Here is an 18,746-nt window from a genome sequence, read left to right on the forward strand (position 1 = left end):
TGTAACTTTTTTTGTGCGTCGTGTCCGCCATTTCCAACCACGCATGCGCGGCCAGAACTCCACCCCCTCTTCCCCGGACCTTACAATGGGGCAGCGGATGCATTGTAAAACTGCATCCGCTGCCCCCGTTGTTCATTTTTTTTCGGAGTTTACGTCGGGCCAACGCTAGTGTGAAAGTAGCCTTACACTTCCATCTTTTAGAATCGGTCAGAATCCGTCAAAGTGTTGAAAAGACGGATCCTGTGCAGATTGTAAAAAACGGATGCACTGGATCCTGTTTTTTGACGGATTCGTCGATGCAGCAGCTGCAGGAATAATGGGTTACATTAAAGGAATAGAAATCCTTCCAGACATGCTCAGTGTAAAAAAAGGAATCTGTTGCTGGATTCCGTCATTTGACTTTTCTTGATGCAGACAAAAAACGTTACATTGAACTTTTTTTCCAGATGACGGTCTGCCAAAACACGGCGGATCCGTCGCACGACGTATGTGACGTGTGGCCATCCGTCGCGATCCGTCGCTAATACAAAATCTATGGGGAAAAAACGGATCCTGCGGGCACATTTGCAGGATCCGTTTTTTTCCCAAAACACTCATTGCAACGGATCTGAAAAGACGGAAGTGTGAAAGTAGCCTAATCAGTGCACACCCAGCACTTTGTGGCATTAAGATAATGCATGGCAATTGTTTAATGTATTGTGAAATACATTAGGGCCTTTAGTCTAATCTATTTCATCTATTTGATAAGTGGATATTTTGAGGGTGTAAGCAATACAATCTTGTTTGCTCAATAAGAGTTCATATTTTTCAATAATATATTGCCTAAGCACATAGACTCGTTTTTAAAAATATGTATTATTACTTTCCATGTACTACACTTTGGATGTTGGTATATCATTTGTCCCATTTTAATGCATTACTATTGATTAGTGGTATTTTTTGCCCATTAAGAGATATTGTTCCGAGTTCATTATGCGGATGCTTTCTTTTGTGCTAGTACTGCTCTATTTTATTATATTTTTAAAATAATCATGTCATAATAAAGTATTGAAATATTCAAATCCTTTGTGGTTTAACCCCTTTACAACCCAACCCTGTTTTCACCTTCATGACTTTTTTCATCATGAAATTTTACAATTCTTACCAGTATCAATTTTATTTGGTAATAACTCTGGAACGCTTCAATGGATCCCGCTGATTCTGTGATTGTTTTCTCGTGATATATTGTACTTCATGATAGTGGTAAAATTTGTGCAATATGACTTTGCGTTATTTGTTAAAATATCGGAAATTTGGCATAAATTTAGAAAATAACACATTTTAAAAATTTTTAATATTTATGTCCTTAACCCCTGGAGCTTTTTTCGTTTTTCGCTCCCCTTTTTTACAGAGCCATAACTTTTTTATTTTTCCATCAATATGGCCATGTGAGGGCTTATTTTTTGCGAGACGAGTTGTACCTTTGAAAGATATCATTGGTTTTACCATGTCGTGTAACAAAAAACAGGAAAAAAATTCCAAGTGCGATGAAATTGCAAAAAAAGTGCAATCCTACACTGTTTTTTTATTTGAATTTTTTGCTAAGTTCACTTTATGCTAAAACTGACCTGCCATTATGATTCTCCAGGTCATTATGAGTTCATATACACCAAACATGTCTAGGTTCTCTTTTATCTAAGTGGTAAAAAAAAAAATTAGCTAAAAATAAAAAATTGCACAATTTTCCGATACCCGTAGTGTCTCCATTTTTCATGATCTGCCGAGGTGATGTTTTTAATTATACCACTTTTGTGCAGATATGTTCTTTTAATCACCCATTATTGCATTTTAATGCAATGTCGTGGCGTTTTGATTTTTTTCCTCGTTATGCCATTTAGTAATCAGGTTGATCCTTTTTTTTATAGATATATCGGTCGATTTTGAACGCGGCGATACCAAATATGTGCAGGTTTGATTTTTTTTTTTTTTTTTTTTTGATTGGGGCCAAAGGGGGGGTGATTTTAACGTTTATATTTTTTTATTTTTAAACACATTTTTTATTTTAAATTTTGGCATGCTTCAATAGCCTCCATGGGAGGCTAGAAGCATCCACCACTCGATCGCCTCTGCTACATAGAGGTGATGCACAGATCACCTCTATGCAGCAAAATTACAGGCTTGCTATGAGCGCCGACCACAGGGTGGCGCTCATAGCAATCTGCCATCAACCATAGAGGTCTCTGGTTGTGATGACAACTCACCACTGACCCCTTATCATGTGACAGGGTCAGCGGTGCGCGTACTTCCGGCCGCGCGGCCAGCAGCGCTTGTTAAATGCCAGAGTTTGACAGCGGCATTTAACTAGTTAATGGGCGCAGGCAGATCGCAATTGTGCTCGCGCCCATTGCGCGCATATGTCAGCTGTTGAAAACATCTGACACGTCGCGGCTTGGAGGTGGGCTCACCACCGGAGCCCACCTCAAAGCGGGGGATACTGCCAGCTGACGTATTATCCCATCAGCTAGCAGAAAGGGGTTAAACCAGAGAAATAACTAATAAATAATTTCCTACATGTCTACAATACATCAGCACAATTTTGGAAGCATAATTTTTTCTTGTTATGAAGTTAAGAGTTGACCAGCGATCTCTATTTTTCAAACAAAATTTCCAAAACCATTGTTTAGGGACAGAAAAAATATTTTTACCGCAAAAATGTTGTTCTAGCTCCAAATGTTTTCATTTTCATAAGGATATTAGGAGAAAATGGACCCCAAAATTTGTTGTGCAATTTCTGCTGAGTACACCGATACCCCATTTGTACGGAGAAATCACCTTTCAAAGCACTGTGCAAAGCTCAGAACGGAAGAAGCACCATATTGGAATTCAGATTTTGTTGGAATGGTTTGAGGGGCTCTTAGAAGCCAATTTTATCAAGATCTTACTGAAAGGGTAAAAGATGCTTTGGCAGTGTATGAAATGTCAGAGTCGTTGGAGGCTGAGTTTACCCTGGTTGGTGAAACATAATCCAATTGTGGATTGGAAATCCAAATAAATTGTGGAGTGGTAATTGTCTAAACATTTCCCTTTCTGCAGTATCTACAGGGACCTTACCTGTGTTTTTGTCTAATTTTGAGGGTGTATTTTCTGAGAAGGGGTGTCATGATTTGCCCCCCCCCCCATGGTGCATATGACTGTCTGTGATGATAATGTATGATATGATTTTCAGTTTTCCCTGTTAGCACACATACTGTGGGCTCAGACCCCCTTTCTCTCTGTGTTTCTGCTTGCTGAGATGTGTGTGTGTGGATCCCAAATCCTCATGGCCCGAACTACAAGAACTTTTATTGCGCCTGTAGCTGCACAAATCTTTCTCCAGTACCAGCTGAAACTGGTCTAATCTCTCTCCAAAGACATGAGGTTCTTTGTTCTATTATAATAAGATATTGAGCCACCGATTTGGGCTTGAAAAATAAGGAGTATATATTGCGACTTTCCATTGGTAGATCTGTCAACCACTGTAAGCGCTAGCAGCTAAACACAACGAGTACAGTTATATGAAAAAGTTTGGGCACTCCTATTAATTTTAAGCTTAATGTTTTATAAAAATTGTTTTTTTTGCAACAGCTATTTCAGTTTCATATATCTAATAACTGTTGGACATTGTAATGTTTCTGCCTTGAAATTAGGTTTATTGTACTAACAGAAAATGTGCAATCTGCATTCAAACAAAATTTGACAGGTGCATAAGTATGGGCACCCCACCAGAAAAGTGACATTAATATTTAGTAGATCCTCCTTTTGCAAAAATAACAGCCTCTAGTCGCTTCCTGTAGCTTTTAATGAGTTCCTGAGTCCTGGATGAAGGTATTTTTGACCATTCCTCTTTACAAAACAATTCCAGTTCAGTTAAGTTTGATGGTCGCCGAGCATGGACAGCCCTCTTCAAATGATCCCACAGATGTTCAATGATATTCAGGTCTGGGGACTGGGATGGCCATTCCAGAACAGTGTAATTGTTCCTCTGCATGAATGCCTGAGTAGATTTGGAGCGGTGTTTTGGATCATTGTCTTGCTGAAAGATCCATCCCCTGCGTAACTTCAACTTTGTCACTGATTCGTGAACATTATTGTCAATAATCTGCTGATACTGAGAGGAATCCATGCGTCCCTCAACTTTAACAAGATTCCCGGTGTCGGCATTGGCCACACAGCCCCAAAGTATGATGGAACCTCCACCAAATTTTACTGTGGGTAGCAAGTGTTTTTCTTGGAATGCTGTGTTTTTTGGCCGCCATGCAATAACACCTTTTTGTATGACCAAACAACTCAATCTTGGTTTCATCAGTCCACAGGACCTTCTTCCAAAAAGAAATTGGCTTCTCCAAATGTGCTTTTGCATACCTCAGCCGACTCTGTTTGTGGCGTGCTTGCAGAAACTGCTTCTTTCGCATCACTCTCCCATACAGCTTCTCCTTGTGCAAAGTGCGTTGTATAGTTGGCCGATGCACAGTGACACCATCTGCAGCAAGTTGTTGCTGCAGCTCTCTGAAGGTGGTCTGAGGATTGTCCTTGACTGATCTCACCATTCTTCTTCTCTGCCTTTCTGATGTTTTTCTTGGCCTGCCACTTCTGGCCTTAACAAGAACTGTACCTGTGTTCTTCCATTTACTTACTATGTTCCTCACAGTGGAAATTGACATGTTAAATCTCTGAGACAGCTTTTTGTATCCTTCCCCTGAACAACTATGTTGAACAATCTTTGTTTTCAGATCATTAGACAGTTGTTTTGAGGAGCCCATGATGCCACTCTTCAGATGAGATTCAAACAGGAGAACAACTTGCAAGTGGCCACTTTAAGTAGCTTTTCTAATGATTGCATACACCTGGCTATGAAGTTCAAAGCTCAATGAGGTTAGAAAACCAAAAAAAGTGCTTTAGTAAGTCAGTAAAAACTAGGTAGGAGTATTTAAAACAAGAAAATGATAAGGGTGCCCATACTTATGCACCTGTCAAATTTTGTTTGAATGCAGATTGCACATTTTCTGTTAGTACAATAAACCTCATTTCAAGGCAGAAATATTACTGTGTCCAACAGTTATTAGATATATGAAACTGAAATAGCTGTTGCAAGAAAAAACAATTTTTATAAAACATTAAGCTTAAGATTATTAGGGGTGCCCAAACTTTTTCGTATAACTGTACAAAGAACGGATTTCTCCGGAACCGTATGGACCAACTAGTCCAAGTGCGGTATCATTAGAAAGCAAATTTAAATACAAGATGAATGATGTGGGTGCCGTTACTCTGCTAGGTTGTCCAGGGAAGATATGATAATAAGTTAGGCTGGCAAATCTGTAACTTTGAGGGAAACGGGAGGGCAGTGTTAACTCAGCCCCTTTCGTGATGTTACAAGCCTGCAGGTATAAGTGACTGCCACTGAGCCCAACCTTCAGTCTTGCCTGTGGAGCTGTTACAGCAGGTCTTGTCTGATGAACTGGGACATTTGGGGCTCCACCCACCAGCTTGGTTGCCTGAAATGATCTGAGCACATGTAAGTGTTAATTTCTCATTTAATCCCTGTTTATTTTATAATTGCTGTACATACGTTAAATTGTCTCATATTGTAACATCGTTATATGCCTTTTATAAACACTGCCTAATCTTTTATGGAGTAAAATATTTAAAATACTAGCTTTGTTCTCCTGCTCTAAAACGTACCCTAAGTCTTTTGAAGTGAATTACGCTACTGAATAGGGTTGGCTTCGGACCCTTTTAATCGGAGCTGGTGGCAGCATACTTGTTCCGGGCATTTGGGAGTCATTGTAGCGACGGCGGCGTTGATAATTATTGTTCCTGCCTGAGTGGAAGTAGTTATATCGCCCTCGCTGCAGTGTGCCCAATAGCCAGTACATAGCAGGCAGCCTTTCTGGCGACTAATTACCCTAGGTGCAGTACCTAGACTGACCTGAGGGTAAGGGGGGGCACCAGAGAGCTTCAAAGTCCAAACCGGAACTGGAAAGTGGGATATACATAAATCCCTGCAGTTCGTGATATTGTAACAGCAGTGGGATAACTAAAATATGCCCCTGTGGTAAATTGATTGGTCAATAGCCTTTGTGTTTTCATCACATTGTAGCAGTGGAGAGATAACTAAGATAAGTCCCCTGCACATGTGATAGCTGGGTGCTAGCCAAAGGTCACCCCCGATCCGTGACATAGTGGTGTCAGCACGGTGTGAATCATGATACTGTCCTATTAACCTGACTCAGAGCTAAACTATCCACATCTAGACTATACAATTTGGTCCTGAGAGACAAGCCATGAAAGATTTTATTACTGAGTCTTGATAAGGGACATATCAGACCTTCATCTTCGCCTATGGCGGCAGGGTTCTTTGTTGTGAAAAAGAAAGATGGCGGTCTCCGTTCCTGTTTAGATTTCAGGGAATTGAATCTAATTGCTATCCGAGATCCATATCATCTTCCTCTTATTCCAGATTTATTCAACCAGGTTGTGGGACCTGAAGTTTTTTCCAAGTTGGATTTAAGGGGGGCCTATAACCAGGTTAGAATGAGGGAAATGGATGAATGCAAAATGAGGGATATTTCGAGAGTCTGGTTATGCCTTTCGGTGTGACCAATGAATTGGCGGTGTTCCAACATTTCATAAATTATATTTTCCATCATTTGGTGGGTAAGTTTGTGGTGGTCTATCTGGATGACATTTTAGTTTTTTTCACCTGTGGGAGATGATAAGTGCATGTACTAGTGTTTTTGTGGTTTCATGATCAAGGAATGCACGGATCCGGGAAATGTTTTTGAGTTGGAATCGGCAAGAGAAGGCAAGGGCTTGGATATGTGGCTTGAAAGAGAGGGTAGAGTCAAGGATCACCCCGAGGCACCGAGCGTGCGGGACCAGGGAAAGTGAGCAGCCATTGACATTGATGGCTAGGTTGGGTGGAGGAGTAGAGTGAGATGGGGGAAAGATGATGATTTCTGTTTTGTCCATGTTCAGTTTTAGAAAAGGAGCAGAAAAGAAGGATGGAATAGCAGAGAGATATTGTGGGATTTTGGTCAGTAAGGAAGGATTTGGAGACACATCGAGGGCATGTTAAACAGGTGCTTCAGATGTTAAGGGATAACAAGCCTTATGCCAAACTAGAAAATGTTGTCTTCGCCGTCCAGGAGGTACAGTTTTTGGGGTACCTGTTGTCATCTACGGATGCGACCATCTAGATTGAGAACCACTGGTGAATGAGCTTCTGCGAGCCCAGCATCATTGACCAGTGATGACATCATCGATGTTACTGCCTGTCAGTGGTGCTGCGTTCCCAGCCGGGCTGAACTGCGGTGACTGTGGGAAAATGCCAGTGATGAGATCACCTCAGTTCAAGTTCAGTGTGTTCACAGCAGATAACAGAAATTCTTGGTGATCTGCTGTGAAGACGCTGAAAGTTTGTTTGCACTTTTCATCACCTGCATATAATCTATATATATAATTGTCTAAGGGTTTTTCTGTCTGTCTGTCCTGGAAATCCCACGTCTCTGATTGGTCGAGACCGCCAGGCCTCGACCAATCAGCGACGGGCACAGCATGGCGGCGATGATGTCATAAAGGTTGCCTCGACCAATCAGCGACGGGCACAGTCTGCCGCGAATTCGCCTCGACCAATCAGCGACGGGCACAGTATCGATGTGGATGTCATAATGGTTGCCATGGCGACGATGATGTCATAAAGGTTGCCTCGACCAATCAGCGACGGGCACAGTCTGCCGCGAATTCTGGAATCATCATTGTCCATATAATACGGGGACATGCATATTCTAGAATACCCGATGCATTAGAATCGGGCCACAATCTAGTTTTCCATAATTCCATTACTTTTTTTCTTGATGCTTGAATGCAGTGTTGAGTAATATAATGGCAAAGTACAGGAGGGGAGATATGTTTCACTTAGTTTATTAGCTTTAGTGATATGAACCTAGAAAAATGCTCCAGCAATGAAAATGTGGAAAATTTAAAGAGACAGCTTTCCTTTGTCTTCTTCTATGAGCAGCTGAGTGAGTGGATCTACCACAGTTGGTGCTAGAAGTGCAGACAACTTATTGAATTGAAGTTCATTCTCTGTCCTCCATAGTACATGCCTTGCGCAGGCGTGTACAATGGAGGACAGAGAATGAACTTCAATCCAATATTGCAGCCATCATGCAGCCAGCGGGTAAGGAAAGGGTGAATCAAACACCCGAAAACCCCGCCCCTATGGCTGAAAATTGTTCCCTCCAAATTCAGGTGACAGAGTCCCTTTAACTGATGAACCCCCAAAGGCTTATTAGGACTTGGCCTTATAGAATGCACAGGAGTATGCCAAATTATAAACTGAGATATTGGCACACTCAGGAGTGACCATGTCAGAGCTCAAAGGGTCTACCACTGGGCACATTGCAATGACAAACCCCCTCACTACCAAATGTTCGACCTACTACATCTGGTACAGAATTGGTTGCAGCTAGAGTCCTCCATCGCAAGCCCAGATGGTCGAGCAAGTTGATATGGACAGATTCATCCACTCCCTTTTTAGGCCACTGCAGACCTGGGTTGCCCAAGGAGACCCCCAGAATGCATATGACCTGTTTGGCCTTGTGGAAAGCTACCAGGTGGTTGAGAAGTCCTTAAGAAAACCGAATGGTGTGGCATTACCATACTGGGGTACCCAGAAGGATCTTGGTTCTTAAAAGAAAGGTAATAGAGCCACAACTGTGGGGAGTCTCAGGTCCCAAAGGGTCGCTGAGGGGTTGCCAAAGGCCGCTGGAATGGACTTCATTTATTGGAGGTGTTAAAGTCTTGGGCATATAGCCGTATGTTGTCCTGTGTTCACCAAACAGATGGATTGCAGCCTAGGAAGGTGCTGTTCCTAATATGTTTATAAAAGCTGCAGTGTAGATTATCAGTCCGGTGAGGGGCCACAGGCGTGTCCCGACAGTAAATGAAGATTTGTTATATCAGATGACTAAACTGAGAGGGTGACGTCAACTTTAGGGTCCATCAGCCTAGGAGAAGAAAGTAGTATCAGGTGTACCACATCAACCTGCTTATACCATGGCGATACAGGGAACTGGTGAAAGCTACGTGTCTGGAGGCCAATCCAGAAGCCAAGGTCGAGGATATCATAGTGGCAGAGACATTGTCACCTGCCCTGTAAAAACAGTGCTAAGAACCGAGAACTACTTCAATAGAATTGGGAATTATTTTTGTTTAGTTTCCAGGACGTTCGCAGGTTGTGAAGCATGAAATCCTGACGGAACCGCATGTGAGGGTGAACAAAAGGCGGTATAGAATCCCCAAAGCCCGCCGCGAGGTGATTTAGAAGGAGGCGAGGAGTATGTTCAGCCTGGGCGTCATTGAGAAGTCAAAGAGAGGCTGGTCAAGCCCCGTTGTCCTTGTTCTGAAGCCTGATGGAAAGTCACGTTTCTGTAACAACTATAGGAAACTTAATGAGGTGTCCAAATTCAAGGCATATCCGGAGCCTCACATCGAATAACTCATTGAGAGGCTAGGGTCAGCCAGATATATCACCACCCTGTACCTAACGAAAGGGTAATTGCAAATCCACCTCTCCCAAAGTGCCAAGGAGAAGACGGCCTTTTCTACACCTGATGAGTGCTTCCTGTATACCACAGCACCATTTGTGTTGCAAGGAGCCTCCGCTACCTTCCAAATGGCCATGGACTGGATCCTAGCCCCTCACAAAAAGTACACTGCAGCTTACCTCGATGATATTGTTATCTTCAGCCCAGATTGGGGAAATCACCTGCAGAAGGTCCAGGCGGTACTAGATTCACTGAGAAAGGTGGGGTTTATCATAAACACAAAGAAGTGTGCCATGAGAAAACGGGCCAAAATACTTGGCTACATTGTTGGAAGAGGTGAAATAAAGCCACAAGTGAATAAGGTGGAGGCAATCCAAAATTGGCCACAACCGATCTCCAAGAAACAGGTTTAGGCGATTCTGGGATAATATCAGCAGTTTATCCCGAATTTCGCCATGACAGCCGCACCCCTGATTGACCTTCTTAAAGACACAAAGATATCGATGGGCAGAAGGTGTCCTGAAGCAGAGATGGCATTCCAAGTGTTGAAGCTCGCCCTGTGTAAGCAATCGGTCTTGATTGCACCTTACTTCAGTAGGAAATTTGTGGTCCAGTTGGACACCTCAGAGGTCGGGTTAGGAGCCAATGAAGTAAATGGGAAGGAACATCCAGTCCTGTTGTCACGGATTCACACCGTGCTGACACAGCTATGTCACGGATCGGGGGTGACCTTTGGCCAGCACCCGGCTATCACATGTGCAGGGGGGCTTATCTTAGTTATCCCTCCACTGCTACAATGTGATGAAAACACAAACAAAGGCTATTGACCTATCAATTTACCGCAGGGGCTTATTTTAGTTATCCCACTGCTGCTACAGTATCACGAACTGCAGGGATTTATGTATATCCCGCTTTCCAGTTCCGGTTTGGACTTTGCAGCTCTCTGGTGCCCCCCTTACCCTCAGGTCAGTCTAGGTACTGCACCTAGGGTAATTAGTCGCCAGAAAGGCTGCCTGCTATGTACTGGCTATTGGGCACACTGCAGCAAGGGCGATATAACTACTCCCACTCAGGTAGGAACAATAATTATCAATGCCGCTGTCGCTACAACGACTCCCAAATGCACAGAACAAGTATGCTGCCACCAGCTCTGATTAAAAGGGTCCGAAGCCAACCCAATTCAGTAGTGCAATTCACTTCAGAAGACTTAGAGTATGTTTTAGAGCAGGAGAACAAAGCTAGTATTTTATATATTTTACTCCATAAAAGATTAGGCAGTGTTTATAAAAGGCATATAAGGATGTTACAATATGAGACAATTTAACGTATGTACAGCAATTATAAAATAAACAGGGATTAAAGAAAGATAAAACTCACATTTTTCTTAAGTCATTTCAGGCTAACCAGGCTGGTAGGCGGAGCCAAATGTCCCAGTTCATCAGACAAGACCTGCTGTAACAGCTCCTCAAGCAAGACTGAAGGTTGGGCTCACTGGCAGTCACTTATATCTGCAGGCTTGTGACACCACGAAAGGGGCTGAGTTACCATTGCCCTCCCCTCTCCTCAGATGTACAGTTTGTACCAACAATACTTGTAATTCTCATATCTTAGTTTGAGGACATGTCAGAATCACAGCACACCCATCATTCCTCTGATTTTAAAATTGGCTTTCTAATGATACCAAATTCGTCCTAGTTGTTCCACACGGTTCCGGAGAAATCCGCACTTTGTACTCGTTGTGTTTAACCGCTCACGCTTACAGAGTTTGACAGATCTACCGATGGAAGTTAGCAATATATACTCCTTATTTTCCTAGCCCAAATTGGTGGCCCAATATCTTATTATAATAGAACAAAGAACCTCATGTCTTTTGAGGGAGATTAGACCAGTTTCAGCTAGTGCTAGATGGGAGGAGGGATGAGTAAGTTGCCCAGAGCCGGGAATTTGCAGCTAGAAGCAATAAAACCTCTTCTACACACACACACACAGCCAGCAGAAACACAGAGAGAAGGGGGGTCAGAGCCCACAGTATGTGTGGTAGCAGGGAAAACTAAAAATCATATTATACATTATCATCACATCTGTATTTAAGTAGGAAACACTCCTCCTGTGAGAAAAACTATGCCATTGTAGAGAAAGAATGCTTGGCCATCAAATGGGCAGTTTGACACCCTGAGGCCTGAAGTTCAGGCTAATGTCCAATAATGCACTACTGAGATGGATGAGGGAAAGGAAGGAGAGGAATGCCCAGGTGACTAGGTGGTTTCTAAGGCTCCAGGACTTTCATGTGGAGCACAGGCCTGGGAAACTGGACGGTAACATAGATGCCCTGTCTAGACTTCCCAGTCTGGTGACTGAAGATGACAAAGCCCCTGGCTTTGGGCACAGGGGGGTATAGTGACAAAGTTACTGACAAACTACTGGAGGGTAGATGTGTATCACTAAGGTTATTAGCTTCAGTGATATGAATCTAGAAAAATGCTCCAGCACACTTAAGGTACCGTCACACTTAGCGACGCTGCAACGATACCGACAACGATCCGGATCGCTGCAGCGTCGCTGTTTGGTCGCTAGAGAGCTGTCACACAGACAGCTCTCCAGCGACCAACTATGCCGGTAATCAGGGTAAACATCGGGTTACTAAGCGCAGGGCCGCGCTTAGTAACCCGATGTTTACCCTGGTTACCAGCGTAAAAGTAAAAAAAAAAAAAACACTACATACTTACCTTCCGCTGTCTGTCCCTCGGCGTTCTGCTTCTCTGCCCTGTGTAAGCACAGCGGCCGGAAAGCACAGCGGTGACGCCAACGCTCTGACACTTAGATCACATCTCCACCCCACAGCCTTCTGACTCATTCAAAGTTTTGTGTACCTGGAGATAGGAGCTTCATTGCTGTGTTTGAGGATAAGGAAAGTTGAGCCTTTTGTTTGTTCCCTGATCGGGTGGATTCCTGCAGCAACATGGACTGTGTAATTTCTTTTTGTTTCCCCCTTAGGCCAGAAAAGCCATGTTTATGTTGCTAACTCTCCCCTGGTTTATGCTGTACCTTAATAAGCAAGTGGAAAATTTAAAGAGACAGCGTTCCTATGTCTACTTCTATGAGCAGCCGAGAGAGCCGATCTCCCACAATATATATACAGTATATTCATATATATTGAGACTTTTCAGAATCTGGACTTTTTTTTCGTTTTTTTTTACTTGGCTCCCTGTTTACTGTACGGTGCTGAATACTGTACTCCCCAGCACAATGGACAATGTGCTGCCTAGATCAATGATTTTTATGCAAGCTAAAATAATTGGCCAGTCTAAATGCAACTGACAGTGACAGTTTATGTGCATCTTTATGTCCATTATTTATATTCAGAAAGAAAGCACAGTCAGATAAAGGTAAGTAAAACAGGCTTACAGTGACATTGCCCTTTTACTGATACTGATACAAAGAAATCATTGACAGACCATTTTCCTTTTTGTAATTTTTAAATGTAAAAGATGAAAGTGTATAATTGTTATGGCTAAAATATAAAGGATGTGTCATCTTTAACTTTAAGCCTTTTAGAGATAATTTCATCTTCAACTTGCTGAACTGTTCCCAATAACAGTAATTTTGATGAACGGTGCCCAAACTTTTACATGTCACTGTGTATGTTATGCAATGTTTTATTTTGTTACTCACTGACACTATGACAGTGTTTGCTGTAATTCTCGTGTTGTTCTTTTCTCTGAGAGCACATGTTCTTGGTTTGCTGCTTCACAAGGTCACAGCTATATATAACCCGGCACTTCATGTTTAATTTTAGAAGGCATGTATGGCCTGTGTTCAGCAGGCTTCTGCACACAAGTAGAGGCCTCTGTTTAGTCACGAGGACTGGAAAAGGTGAGGAAAGCTTTATCTATTGATTTGAAACATATTCATTGTAAAATCTGCAAACTGTTTAACTGAACGGACGACTTATTATATTGCATTTTTTCTAGATTTTCTCTGGGACTAGCAACTAGAGCTATTGAAGTGAACACCGCACTGTATATGCTCACGCTTCATAATGTGTCCTCTATAGTAAATTGGTTTACTACAAGCTTTACAAATTTCTGTCATTGTTTAGTTGTTCATGTATTTATCGTTTAAATATCAAATTGTTTTTAGATATGGAGGAAACTGAGGAAGAGCAGTTAGATAGTTATGAAATCCAATTAAGTATTCAAGAATCTCTCCAAGCTATTGAACCTCCTGTTCTTCAAGATGGGTAAGAAAGCAGATTTCTTTTCTCAAGCAGGATAATCATACTCTATGATTTTGTGTTTTTTAATGTTTATAGGCTTCCTAAGTAGCAAGCCATGCTTAGGTTTTAGTTGTAGGTAAAAAGCTCACTTACTATACCAAGAATGATATTTCATACAGAAGAAGTCTTACATTTTAATAACTTAAGAGTTATTCCCACAATGTCAATATTTTTTTTTCTTACAAAGCAGTGTATTTGTTTCACTATATAATGTACTGTACAAGCCCAACATAACGTTTCTTTCTTGTACCATAGTGTCTTTTAATTTTATCTCTTCCTGCTTCTCTGTACAACCAGCTTCACAATCCTATTCTTATCTGCTAACACTACATTTTCCAGTAACTCACTGCTTCTTCTCAGTGCTTCAGGCCCCTCCCTATGCTGTCCTGAATGCATTATAATAGACATAGATATCTCAACATGGGCAATATTTATTTAAATGCATGTGGTGAGGTGACCATTGATAGTTTACAATATAGTGACTGTCACCAGCTATTTGACCAATATTTTTATTTGCAAACTCCACATGTCATTTGTGGTTCATGGGGATCTTCAAAGCTTAATCATGGTCTTGCGTTCATGCATTGCAGAGTTGCGCATGTCAGTAGGATTTTCAGCATAGCATAGCTGAGCTGTGCTACAACCCAGCTATCAGATGTTTTATATCACATTAGTTATTAAGGTTGAAGGAAGACTTTAAGTCCATCTAGTTCAACCCATAGCCTAACCTAACATTTTGATCCAGAGGAAGGCAAAAAAAAACCATGTGGCAAACAGTAAGCTCCACATTGGGGAAAAAAAATTCCTTCCCGACTCCACATACGACAATCAGACTAGTTCCCTGGATCAACGCCCTATCAAGGAATCTAGTGTATATACCCTGTAACATTATACTTTTCAAGAAAGGTGCATCTAAGCATGCTAATTATGATGAGTGAGTATACTCGTTACTCGGGTTTTCCTGAGCACGCTCGGATGATCTCTGAGTATTTGTTAGTGCTCGGAAATTTAGTTTTCGTCACCTCAGCTGCATGATTTACGGCTGCTGGACAGCCTGAATACATGTGGGAATTCCCTAACAAACAGGCATTCCTCACATGTATTCAGCCTGTCTGGCAGCCGTAAGTCATGCAGCTGTTGCAACGAAAACTAAATTGCCGAGCACTAACAAATACTGGGAGACCACCCAAGCGTGCTGGGGCAAACCCGAGCAACGAATATACTCGCTCATCACTAATGCTAATCTAACTGCATTAGAACTACTGCAGGACAGATCCAATAGCAACGGAGGGTAAAAAGGACTTGGGGTGGGAGAGAAAATAATCAGTTTGGGTGATAGTTGCAAATCTGTGCACATTTAAAAATAGCGTGTACTGGCACATGAATCATTCTGCATGTACAGAAAACAGACCACATCATGCTTTTGGGAATAACCCTTTAATTGAGAAAGGTTTTGTGTAGTTTAGGCAATCAGTAGAGCATGGTGGCTGTATAGATGCAGGCGATTTTGTAGCCCAAAATAGCAATCTGGGAAGATGCATGTAACAAACATAAAAGCCATTTAGTGTGCCAAAAACCTGCATGTAGAAAGATAAAAGCAAGTTATATGTAATGCAAATTGTGTAAATGAATAATGGATCCTGTCTGATGAAGAATATGAGAAGGCTAAACTCTATTTTAGTATAGAGTGATAAGATGGCTTGGATAAAATTGCCAGGGGTCAGTTACAGATCTATGCTTGAATCTGAGCTGTAAGATTAAAGACTGGCATGTCCATTTCACTATCAGATTCACTCCATTGAGTAGGCGTAAGTAAGAAAAAGTGTTCCTAAAGAAAGAGAGATAACTCAAGAGTAATGATGAGCAAACCAGTGGATGTTCGGGCTCAGCGGGTTCGACGAATCTACAGTGAAAAGTTCATTTTGGGACCAAACTTGACCTGAACCCAATAGAAGTCAATGGGGACCTGAACTTGTGCTTCAAAATTCTTGTAAAATGGTGATAATAAGGGCTAGGGGGCTGCAATAGGAAGCCAAATGGGGGTAAGAGCAGGACAATTGCCCTGCAAATAAATGTGGATAGGAAAATGACTTAAAATAGCATAGAAAAAAAATCATCATCTTGAACCAGGTGGCGGAGGTCCAAGTGGAGCAGGAGGTTGAGGAGGAGGTGGTGGGGTAGGTGGAAGAGGCGGAGTAGGAGGAGGTAGCCAACACTGAAAACAGGCAGTATAATAATCTGCTGGCAACTCTCTTTCTTTATACAGGCCACGTGATACGCTGCAATTTTGGAGAGCATCAAATGAGGAGAGCATCAAATAGATGTGCCATGTTGCTGGTGATGGTGATGTAGCTGCTACAGAGAGAGAGAGGGCATGTTCAATATGTGTCTGCTATGTGCCCAAATGAAACATCTTACTCTGCTGCAAGCAGGCGACAGTACGTTTTGTGTAACTTCGTAGGCACTAGTACAGTTGGATGAATGGTGAAGCCGAACAAGTAGAGGTGGTTTTAAATTGGTTGGATGTGAGTGCCTTCAGTCCGTTTGCTTTGTCTTCCACCTGGTCCCTTGCTGAAAGCGCAGATTTGACATTTGTGGCTCATCGGCATCTGTCTTCAACTTCACCCTCTTACAAATCAGGAAAGCAGTCTGAGTCATGATGCAAAACCACTTGTTCTGTTGGAGGATGAGTGCGTGGGAGGGGTAGTGCAAATAGTCAGCCGACCACCGCAGAACATCTCTGATAATGTTGATGACGAAACACAGGTGCCAACTGCTTCAACTTTATGCTATGTGTACATTGGTGAGGAGCGCAGGGGTGAAGACTGAGTGGAACATCATGCGGGGATTATTATTATTTATTTTTAGAGCACCATTGATTCCATGGTGGTGTACATCAAGAGGGGTGACATACAAAACACAAATAGAAATTACAATGAACAAACTAATAGTAACAGACAGGTACAGAGGGAGAGGATCCTATCCTTGCTGCCTTATATTCTACAGGATAATTCGGTTCAGGGGTTGCAGCTGCTCTGTTGTTGGTGATGTGGCAGCAGGGTCATTGCAGACTGTAAGCTATTCTGAAGAGATGGGTTTTTCAAGTTCCACTTGAAAGTGCCGAATGCAGGGGATAATAAGATGTGTTGGGCCACACAATTCTACAGTATAGGAGAAGTCTTGGGAGAAGTCTTGCAGGCGATTGGATGAGGAACGTACGATTGTGGAGGAGAGAAGGAGGTTTTAGAAGGACCAGAGATAATGTGGTGGGAGATATCGAAAGATAAGTTCAGATATATATGGGGGAGACCGATTATGGACAACTTTGTAGGTCAATGTTACTAGCTTGAAGTGGATACTTTGTGGAATTGGGAGGCAATTAAGTGATTTTCTGAAGGGAGAAGCACAGGAGTAGCGAGGACAGAAGTGGGTTAGTAGGGCAGCAGTGTTACGGACAGACTGGGGAGGTGTGATGATGCAATGGGGGACGATGAGGTCCTAGACCCCACATGCCATTAATGCCATCCGAGTGACTTGGGCAATTCAGAGGAAGAGGTGGTGGTCACGCTGCCCTAGCTGCACAGCAAAAAAAGGAGCTGGGTGCAAAAGTGCAGATGCTGGCTCCTAGGCATTAAATTGGCTGCTATTGCGCACTTCGGCCGACCCATAGCTTTTTCTCTTACCATGTTGCCTCCTCCTACTCCGTTTCCTCCACCGTCTCCTCATGCGGTCAGAAAGTGTGGGCAGTTTGTGCTCACCTTTGGCGTTCTCACCCTGCTGCTACTCTTCTTTCTTCAGTGCAGTCTGACTTCCGCCTTCCCTCTCCCCGCATCATATGCGATGTACCCACAAGGTGGAACTTCACCTTGCATATGCTGGAGAAACTGTGCAAGCAGTCGATAGTGGAGCTTTTTATAAACAGTTATCTGGTATTGCTATGGGCAGTAATATTGCACCTACATATTTGTTGAATATTGTCACCTGGTTCAGAGAAAGATTTGGACATATCAATTAATTGTAGTTAAAACAAGTAGAAATTATTTATGTGTCACGGGTGCCATTTGGTGATTGCCATTCCTATTACACATAAATTTGAGGAATTGAAATTGGCACTGTCCAAACTCTACAAGACTTGTGCTGTAAGTTAGTCTTGCAGGGGATTCATCAGATAAGTCATCACACTATTTGATAAGAGAGGTAATATCTCTCTAACTGTCCACTGGGTAAATGTAGAGGCAGCTGGGCTGAATGTTTCTCTGTCCATGTTGCCTCCTCTTCCTCCACCGGCTCCTCATCCAGTCAACATAACACCTGCACAGCCACCATCAGCACAGCCAGGGGAAACAACAACAGGCTGTTCTGAAAATCATCTGTTTGTGGGAAAAATCTCACACCATGCAGGAGCTGTGGATGGTGATCAAAAAGCAGACAGATGTGTGGTTAGTGCCAATAAACGTCATGCCCGGCCTTGTGTGCAATAACGAGTGAAATCTTGTAGCAGCTCTGGGCCTAGCTGGTGTGGCACATATGCCTTGACGGGGGCATGTGCTGAATTTGGTGGTTCAGAACTTCCTTAAAAATTACACAGACATGTCAGAGCTGCTGCTGAAAGAGCGGGCCATCTGCACTCGCTTTCGGCATTCTCATCCTGATGCTGCTTACCTGTCTGCAGTGCACCTTCACTTCTGCCTTTCTGCTTACATGTGACGCACTTACAAGATGGAACTCCACCTTGCATATGCTGGAAAGACTGTGCGAGCAGCAGCACCCGATAGTGGAGTTTGAGCACGCAAGGTTGAGTCGCTCTCAACAACAACACCACCATGTCAAGACCGAGTGGTCGTCCATGCGGGATTTGTGTGCTGTGTTGTGCTGCTTTAAGCACTGATGATGTCCTCATTATT

General features: G+C 42.7%; 1 protein-coding gene across 1 annotated transcript in view; it reads left to right on the plus strand.

Annotated features, from left to right (window-relative positions):
* Positions 1-13,384: 13,384 nt before the first annotated feature.
* The window catches only part of ASB15 (ankyrin repeat and SOCS box containing 15), an 81,834-nt gene continuing 76,472 nt past the window's right edge, over positions 13,385-18,746 (plus strand). Inside the window, exons 1-2 of the mRNA XM_069764904.1 lie at positions 13,385-13,439; positions 13,707-13,806. Coding sequence (XP_069621005.1) covers positions 13,709-13,806 — 98 coding nt within the window. The 5' untranslated portion in view covers positions 13,385-13,439; positions 13,707-13,708. The remainder of the gene's footprint in view (positions 13,440-13,706; positions 13,807-18,746) is intronic.

Source organism: Ranitomeya imitator, chromosome 4, assembly GCF_032444005.1.
Source record: "Ranitomeya imitator isolate aRanImi1 chromosome 4, aRanImi1.pri, whole genome shotgun sequence".
NCBI lineage: Eukaryota > Metazoa > Chordata > Amphibia > Anura > Dendrobatidae > Ranitomeya > Ranitomeya imitator.